The sequence below is a fragment of the Falco naumanni genome, chromosome 6 (genome assembly GCF_017639655.2).
Source record: "Falco naumanni isolate bFalNau1 chromosome 6, bFalNau1.pat, whole genome shotgun sequence".
Taxonomy (NCBI): domain Eukaryota; kingdom Metazoa; phylum Chordata; class Aves; order Falconiformes; family Falconidae; genus Falco; species Falco naumanni.
This window is the reverse complement of record NC_054059.1, coordinates 74,528,814-74,537,440: the sequence shown is the minus strand read 5'-3', so window position 1 is coordinate 74,537,440 and position 8,627 is coordinate 74,528,814. Positions and strand designations below refer to the sequence as shown.

Below are 8,627 nucleotides of genomic sequence, written 5' to 3'. Positions count from 1 at the left end.
TCATCCCCCCGCCCCTTTATCCCTCCCCGTCCCCATCGCGTTTCCCCCCCTCCCCGCTCAGGCCGCGCCCTTTGGCGGTGCAGCGGGGCGGGCCGTACGCATGCGCGGGTCGGGGGCGGGGCTCTGCGCCGAGAGGCCCCGCCCTTCCCCCCGCCCGTACAGTAGGAGGAGTCACGCGGCGGGGTCACATGACCGCGGCCCTTTACAGTAGGATCCCAATATGGCAGCGGCGGCAGGCGCAGGGGCCGCCGCCGTCGGGGCTGTCCGCACTTAGGGCCGCTGCCGCCGCCCGTGCCGCTTCCCCCCCCGCTTTCCCCCCCCCTTCCCGGACGGGCGGAGCCCTCAGGGTACCTCGGAGTCAGCTGCGCCCTGTCGCGTCCGACATGAGGGAGAAGGGCCGCAGGAAGAAGGGCAGGACCTGGGCAGAGGCCGCCCGGACGGTACGCGGGGCCTGCGGGGGGCAGTAGGCCCTGAGGCGGTTGGGGCGGGTCAGGGGCACCTCGGCCGCGGCGGGTCGTGCGGGGGGCTGCCTCCGGCGGGGGGTGGGGCTGCCGGGGTGCGCGGGGGAAGGGGTCCGTGTGAGCTGCCGGCCTGCCCCTGCCGCCCCCTGCTGCCCCTTGCAACCCCCAGCCCCATGTCTCCAACTTGCTTCCGATGCCGTGTGCTTGCATGGCCAGGGTTTGTTTTATTTTTTTATTTTTATTTTGACCTTTTCTACACTTGCTTAATGTTTCTAGGGGTGAATTTATATGGGAAGCTCTGTGGAGGTGGGATTACCTCTTCATATTTGCAAAAACGCTGTGACTAATGAGGCTGTGAATAATATTTGCCATCAAATATTATCCTGTACAATGGGGACTTTTTTCAGTATTTTCAGTGTTCTTGGTGCCTTTCCTGTAGCAGCACTTGTTGCAGTAGGAGCTACTGACTTGCCTGGGGTCAGGTAGTGAGTTGCAAGCCCTAAAAGGAGAGTTTTTATCTTCTAATTTCCCAGTCTGACAGTCTTTGTTACTATCTTGTTAGTTTGTTATTGCCCTGTTTTCAAGATGGACTTGCGGTAGTTTTGCGTGGGGCAGGCACGTTAGAAGGGGGGTAAAATAAAAGGGAAGTTGAGTGCTGGGACAAGCAAAAGAGAGGAAACTAAAAAAGTGCAACCTGCAGGAGCTGAACACAACTGTTGAATTGCGAAAGCACAACACATGCTCCTGAGATATCTGTATTTGCAGCTTGCATTTGGGTCTGCCTAATGGAGAGGGGGAGGAGTTCAGGTTTTGTCATTACCATTCTGAAAGTGGTATCTGTTAAAACAAGACTTGAAAAGTCTGGCTAGAAAGCAAATGTAAATAGGCATCTGCGGCTGAGACTTGCAAGTGTTATTTTAATGAATGGTAAATTTTTTGGGCCATGTATTTACAGTTTGAAAGGCATCAAAATAGCTGTTCTTCCAGGAGATAAGATGCAGTTAACTATTTTAAGGATGTAAGACACTAGGCCACAGGTGAACACTTGGTACTTCTTTGTATATGTTTTGTTGTATCTTTTTTTTAACAACTTGCTTTGGGAAAAAAAAGTGGAAGAATCTCCAATGTAGGGTACAAGTGGGACCAGATCTTTTTCAGCCTGTGTGCACTGCTGTTCATCCACTGATCTCTTCCAGAATCCACTTAAAGGCTAAAACGTGTATATAGGAAAGCTGCACTGAAAACCATCAAAACTGAAGGTTACATGTAACCCTGGGTTGCATACCTAGGTCCATGGCAGAGGCAGCCAAAATTAGGAAGAGATGAGTAGATGCTTGCCAAAAGTGAGGTTTTGGCAAATATTTCTGTTTGTGTATTCGGCAGGAATGTTAAAATATTCTGGTCAAACTCCAACTCCAATCTTCAAAAACTTTCCCTGTGTTTTTGGTTTGAAATAATGTCTTTTGATTCTTGTCCTAGCTTGTGTGCTCATATTGGCTTCTCAGCTGCCGGTGGTTGAAGTTCGTAGTGTATATTATATTACAAAAATGCATTAAGAAATGTGACAGCTCTCAGGTACCCTATCCTTATGCTCCTGAAAGGTAACATAAAGCTTTCCTCAAGCTTAAGAACCCTGCCATTTTGTCTTCAGCGTTGTGTTGCATCTCTGTGCTCTTTTGCGGAGTTAGTTTGTTTGCTGAACTCTCTAGGCTGGCTTGCTGTGGGGTGAGCCCTGACAGCCACAGGTCAGCATGGAGCCGCAGGGCAAGGGGCTTGCAGTTCTGGGTTTTGACAGCAGCTGGCTGTACACCTGGCAGTCCCTGAGCAGCAGCATAAGGTCATCACAGCTGGTGTTTTCTGTGGCAATTCTGTCTTCTCTCTGCCTCGCTCTCCCTGTCACCTCACTGCTGGTGCTCAGAGGTAGTTCAGGGAGCTAAACCAGCAAAAAACCATCATTGTTGTTGTAGTGCTGATCTGGCTTCGTGCCAGTTCAGGTTTCCTAACCAGGTATTTGGGATTAGGTGTCCTCCAGTGCAAGGGAGGTGATGGGAATGTGGGGAGGGGAGAGCACGGAGGTAATTTCTGCTAGAATTATCTTAGGGGAGAGCACCCAGGTAATTTTCTACATGAATTAGCTTAATCTGTTGTAGCAGTTCAGTGCTAATTGGAAACAAGGTGGGAAGCGATGGATGTGTGGCCTTTCTGCTTGGTGGAAGGACCTCGGGCAGGTATATGGGCAAGGTGGATTCAGTGGGAATCGAGCTGTGTTTGCCCTTAGATGTATAGGACTATCAATTGGAGCAGACTTGCAGTGTGAAGTAAGGAAAGGGTGCCCCATGCGGGCAGCGCGCTCAGGGAGGAAGTTACTGTTGATAAACAATCTTTTTCTTATTTCCTGGCTCATTCAGTCAATTTGCAGCTGCGGATGACTGTTAACGTGTGACTTTTCTTGAGACAATGGCTGGGTGTCCTTGCACTTAAAGTAAAAAAGATTCGTTAAGGTGTAAGAGCTGATACTGTATAGTACACAAGTTTAAGATAATAGGTCACAATTTTAAGGTAAATACACTGTATATATGTCTAACCTGGAGTATACTCCTCAGACACAGTGGTGGAGCAACTGAAGTGCAGACACACACCAATGGGACAGTGTGTATGAAGAAAAGAGGTGATTTACGTAGTCTGCTGAAAGACTAGAACAGGCAGATTCCATCTGGCGATGGTAAATTCGAGTTTTAGTGGGTTTTTTTTCTGGCCTCAAGGCCATCTCACGGAGCCTGTGTGTCCAAGCTGCTGAACCTCCAGCCTTTAAACTGGATGATGTGTTCAGGCCCCCTTTGGCGGGCTGGCCTGTACTAATTGTTGAACTGCCACCATGAACTGGTGTTCTGGCTCAATTTGTAGTCTAGCATACAGATCTGTGCCAGGGACCTGATACTAACCTGACCGTGCAGACAGCTGGGCTGGTGCCTGTGTGGTGTCCTGCTGTGACAGTTTAAACGTATGGATGTGGTGATCAGGGAACTGTAGCTGATGCCTGTTAAGCTGGTGCAGGCAGATGAGAACACATACTCAGTAGTACTTGCTTTAGTGTGATTTGGGTAAGCATTATCATTGTAGTATTGAATAGTGTCTGTATCAGTAAACATTGATATATTGACATATATCAATATATATTGTGATATGTGTAGTTGTCAGAGCTGTGGCTATTGCTCTTGCTTATGTTGTGGTGGTGCAGCTTTCTAAAACAAGAGAGGGACCAGAGCACAGCCAAGTGCTCTGTGCATCTTCCTGCTGCCGACCTCTGCTCTGCTGTGTGATGGAGTACGGCAGTGAATCAGCTGTTGTGGTGTGTTCATGGGCTGTTTAGATCCAGCAAGAAGTCCCATTGCTGGACAGAAGCCACAAACAAGCTGTCTCTGTGCTTTGTTTGCGTGTGGGAAAGTGTATGCTGTCACGTGCGAAGTTCGAAGAAATTTGGTGTTTGTTTTTCATGGGAAGTCCCTGTGTGTGACCTGACCGAACAGTTTTCTGCTGTACAGCCTCTTAGTACTGAGGCATAGGAGCTGTGTGAATGTGGGCTGGAGGGGGTCTCTCTCTAAGTGCTCCTTGGCCAGGTCACCTGGGAAGACAAAATGCAGTCTTTTATGCAACCTGTTTGTGACAGGGAGCTGCTGCAGTTGTGTTTTTTCCTGTGTGCTGGTTTCCTGTTGGGTCAAACGGACTTTGTTGGTTTCGGAGGGTGGAAATCCAGTGTGAGAATGCCCTTGGGGACGCAAACAGAGCCTGTATGTGTTGCAGTGGGCACCTCTGAAGGCGTAGACATCCAAGTATGAGCCCTGTCACGATGCTGTGCAGCTCTTGTGATGTGAACTCAGCTTCTCTTGCTGTAGGGGCTTGTTTGCATCACTTGTGTCAACTGAAGAATTAAAATGAAAAGATGTGCCATCTCTGAAACTGATAGCGCAGAACACACAATCTGATCTGGTGTTCGCAGGCCCATCTGCTATGTCAAACAGAAGATAATGTAGTAAGGTCAAAAGGCAAAGTCAAGTAGAAAGCTTATTTGTTAGGGAAAGAAATAGCATGCTTTTGCAAGTTGACTTCATTAAGACTGTCTTTTTTACTAAGGTGTGTTTTCTGGGGGGCGATGAGGTAAGGAATCTGAGGGATGCCAGTTTTCCCTGCTCTCCGTTAAGATGTATGCAGAAGAGAGGGTGGAAGGATCCAAATCGTAGCGGTTGCCTGCTTGTCTACAAGTATCTGGGTCCATTTGCTCACCCATATACACAAACTTAAAAAACTGCAAAGGTTCCGAGACTGCTGCAGAAATATGCAGAAATTCAGAGGATTCTGTAAAACACCAATTTGAGGGACCGATCAGCCTAGTAGACAACGCTGTTGATTTTTACTACTACTTATTTCAAGTGCCCAGCTACATCTTTTTAGCCTATAGGTTGGCAGAGCTGAATTATGTGTGCTTGGAGACTGGTTTTTGAGGGAAGAGTAGTACTTGGTTTAACTGGGTACAAAATGCATGTGATGTCTGAGGCTGACTTCATTTCACCAGTCCTTCAAATGTCTGGTCGCTCAATTGGAAAAACATCTGGAGCATGATTTGGAGCACAGCAGGTCTTTCTTGGTGAATCTGAGAACTGGCTTTTCACTTCTAAGCAAGGTATTGAACAAGGTAGCACTGTAGAAGGCTAAATGATTAATCAGAGCTTGTGAAATGAACTGGTAGTTGAAGCTGGTATGGCTTTTTTTTGTTGTTGAGGGGGTGGCTTGCTGTGTGTTAGGTTTGTTGGTGTTTTTTGGGTGATTTTGTTGTTTTTTGGTTTTTTCTTTAAATCCCCTAAGTATTATCACAGCTTCCTTCCCCGTCCCATCTGTGTCCAGGTACAAGACCTGTTTCCACTGAGGACAAGAGATGGTGCCTAAGGTCGGTCTGTTTGCAGAGACTTATGTGAGACAGGCATAGTGGAGTTGGTAGCCACCGCACTGGTCACCAAGCCATTATGTGGTGTCCTCCTGCCACATGACATATCTACGTGCCTGCTAGCCAGGAAAATACCTTGGCAGTGTTTCTAGAGAAATACTCGTGGCTACACAAGACTGCACAAAAGTTGGCACAAACTTTGTCACATGTTAATAGAGAACTGCAGTTTTCTTCCCTACTTACTCATACGCGTCTTTTATTGACCACAGTACCTAGATGTACCTGCATTTTTTCAAGGTGTTTTTTTTAAGGCTTTTGCTGTAAAAATCGGCAATTGTTCTGCAAATGTGAACTCTGTTTTGGCCCAGCATAGGTTGTACCCTTTGGATACCTGCTCTTCTGGATGCTAGAACTTCTAGTGAACTGAAAGTTGCTTTAAGCTCATCTTGGGAATCTGTAAGAGACAAATGAACTTAACAATTTGGTTCTCATATGGAAACAGAATTTGGAAAGGATGAGGTGAAAGAGTAATCAATTTTAATTGCTGTAGCAAACTGGCAGACTACAGAATCTGGCCTTCTTCCAATCATGATAATCCAATTATTTGCCTGCCATTTTAAAAACTAATTTCCAAGTCATAGCCTGTGTTCCTGCTAGGAACTTTAACCTCTTAAAGGCATGGAAATCCCTGTGAGTTATGACACATAGCTGCTGCTTTGGATGTGCAGTTGTGCTTGCTCTGGCTGGAGTTGGGTAAGCTAAATGAGTAGTAGCTTTGTAGCTGATCTACAGGGTTGACAATGCAATGCTATGCTAAGGTGTGTTAATTTTATTAGTATGAGTACAAGGTGGTTTGTTTTTTTTTTAAAGATACTTGAGGGGGCTGGCTCTTGGCTTGACGGTAGTGGAGTCTGTCCATCCCAAATGCAGCTGGTAAAATCTTGGAGTGTAATTTCAGTCCTGCAAAGGAGGGTGGAGGCAGATGTGCAAGCACCCAGCTCAGCCCTGCAGCACGGAAGAGGAAACGGGGAGCAGCAGTGCCAGGCGGGGAATCCCCACCAGCTGCAGAGCATTGCAGCCCTGCCCATGAGTGCCTCACACAGCATGCTCAGAGCTGAGGTTTGGGCAACTGTTCACCTTGTTCTGTGTTCCAGGAGAAAAAGTCAGTGCTACTGAAGGATCTCAAACATGTTATCTTTATTTCTATTTTCTTTTAAAACAATAAATGCAGTTTAGGTATTAACTTTAATACAGAGCTTAGGTGTACTTTTGCTTGGTCTCTCTCATTAGCTTTATTTTAGCACGGAAGGATTTAAAGGTATCACGTAGACTCCCTTGAGTGAGGGAATCTCCAGCTGCAAGAGCATTGAAATGGGTTTTCTGCAAAAATTGTGGTCTCCTTTCATACAAGCTGAGAAATGTAGATGTGCAAGCTCGTCTTGAGCATTTTTCATGCAAGGCTTTTCCAAGTGAGACTCTTTGAGACCAAAAACCACTTTTGTTTCCCGGATATGGTCTTTGCAGCATCTGCAGAAGATAGTTTAAATGAACCTGGCTATTGTGTAGTAAAAGCACATTTAGCGTCCTAAAGGAGTGGAAGAATCATCTCTTTAGTTAAATGTAGTTGGATTCTGGCTATCATGCAAGCTTTTTCTATAAAAAGAGGGAAATTCAAGTACTTGTATGTTCTCTTATGAAAGCAGGCTGGGAGAGCTGGGGTGGCTCAGCCTGGGGAGGAGAAGGCTGCGGGGAGACCTTAGAACACCTGCCAGCGCCTAAAGGGGCCGGCAAGAAAGCTGGGGAGGGGCTTTGGGCAGGGGCAGGTGGCGATGGCACACGGGGGAATGGCTTTACCTGAGAGAGGGGAGATGGAGATGAGAGATGAGGAAGAAATCCTTCCCTGTGAGGGCGGCGAGGCGCTGGCCCAGGCTGCCCAGAGCAGCTGTGGGTGCCCCATCCCTGGCAGGGCTCAAGGCCAGGCTGGACGGGGCTGGGTGCTCCCTGGGCTGCTGGGAAGGGTCTCTGCCTGTGGCAGGGGTGGGAACTGGATGTTCTTTAAGGTCTCTTCCCACCTAACCCCTTCCGTGATTCTGTGAAGCCCATGCTTCACAGTCTACGTTTTTGTGAGCCAAGTACTATTTGCATTGGTGAGTAACATGGAGTAATAAAGTCACCCTGCAGAAGGGAATTGGTGGCGAGGAGGAGCAGGTATCAGCACTGTCTGCTACAAGATTTTGTGTTGGGGTAGCTCTGGTTTGACCCACAGGGCTGAACTTTTGCTACTTGCCTGTTGCACACTACAGGTGCTCTGAACTGAGAGGTGCTCCTCTGCCTTCATCCAAAGACAATCCGTTGGCTTCCCCACTAGCTGCTCTGGAAAGTGAGTTGAAGCACACTTAAGTGCTCAGTTGTCTCAACTGAAAGCCAGCATCGTGTGTGCTGCTCTGGTCAGAGTTCAAACTATAATAATGTAGATATGACAGGTGTTATTGCCCAGATAACTCCAATGCTGAATGAAGATTGTCCTGTGGCTTTCCAGTTCAATTCTGCATGTATATCCATCCATCACCTACAGTGCATGTTAGAACACCAGAAGCAGATGCTTGATATAGCTGGCTTTTTTTCTGTGATAGTCAGGTTTTCTGCTGATGTGGTTAGCTTAAACTGTTTGGAGGAGTAAAAATAGAGGGCTAAAACCAGCTGAGACATTTATCTAACTTTTCCTGTGTCTCTAAAATGTCTCTGCTGTGGGGTCTTCTCAGAGGTCTGATCTGAATTTGTGTCCTGAATGAGGCAGCTTCAGTAGGACATAGTGAAAATACTTTCACTGTTATTGAATAGCCTTTCAAGTAAAATGTGAGACATTGGATAATTATGCCTATCATTTATGTTCTGCAGATGCTACAGAACTCTGCTTTACAGAGAAGTAGAGCAGCATTGCTGTTGTGGAATTGAGTGGGGATGAAACTTTGGAGGACTAAGTATGTGAGCTTATTTGATAGCTGTGGCTGTAAGATTATACATTATTTTTAATGTTTTTAAAGAAAAAGCCTGCAATGGTACAACATTTGTTGTTTTAGTGCAGAAGCCAAGGGGTGGCAAGTGCTGTCTGCCAGCCTTGTGTTTGGAGAGTGTGGGAGAAGGTGTAAGCTTTGGAACTTGCTTTTATAGGATGCTGTGGATGCTAAAGGCTTGCATGGGCTTGTGGAAATTTGTTGCGGGTTATT

General features: G+C 46.9%; 1 protein-coding gene across 2 annotated transcripts in view; it reads left to right on the top strand.

Annotated features, from left to right (window-relative positions):
* Nucleotides 1–206: 206 nt before the first annotated feature.
* ASXL2 (ASXL transcriptional regulator 2) overlaps nucleotides 207–8,627 on the top strand; it is a 136,554-nt gene continuing 128,133 nt past the window's right edge. For both annotated transcript variants that reach the window (XM_040597168.1, XM_040597166.1), the window contains exon 1: nucleotides 207–440. In XM_040597168.1, the coding sequence (XP_040453102.1) occupies nucleotides 384–440 (57 nt within the window). In that variant the 5' untranslated portion in view covers nucleotides 207–383. The remainder of the gene's footprint in view (nucleotides 441–8,627) is intronic.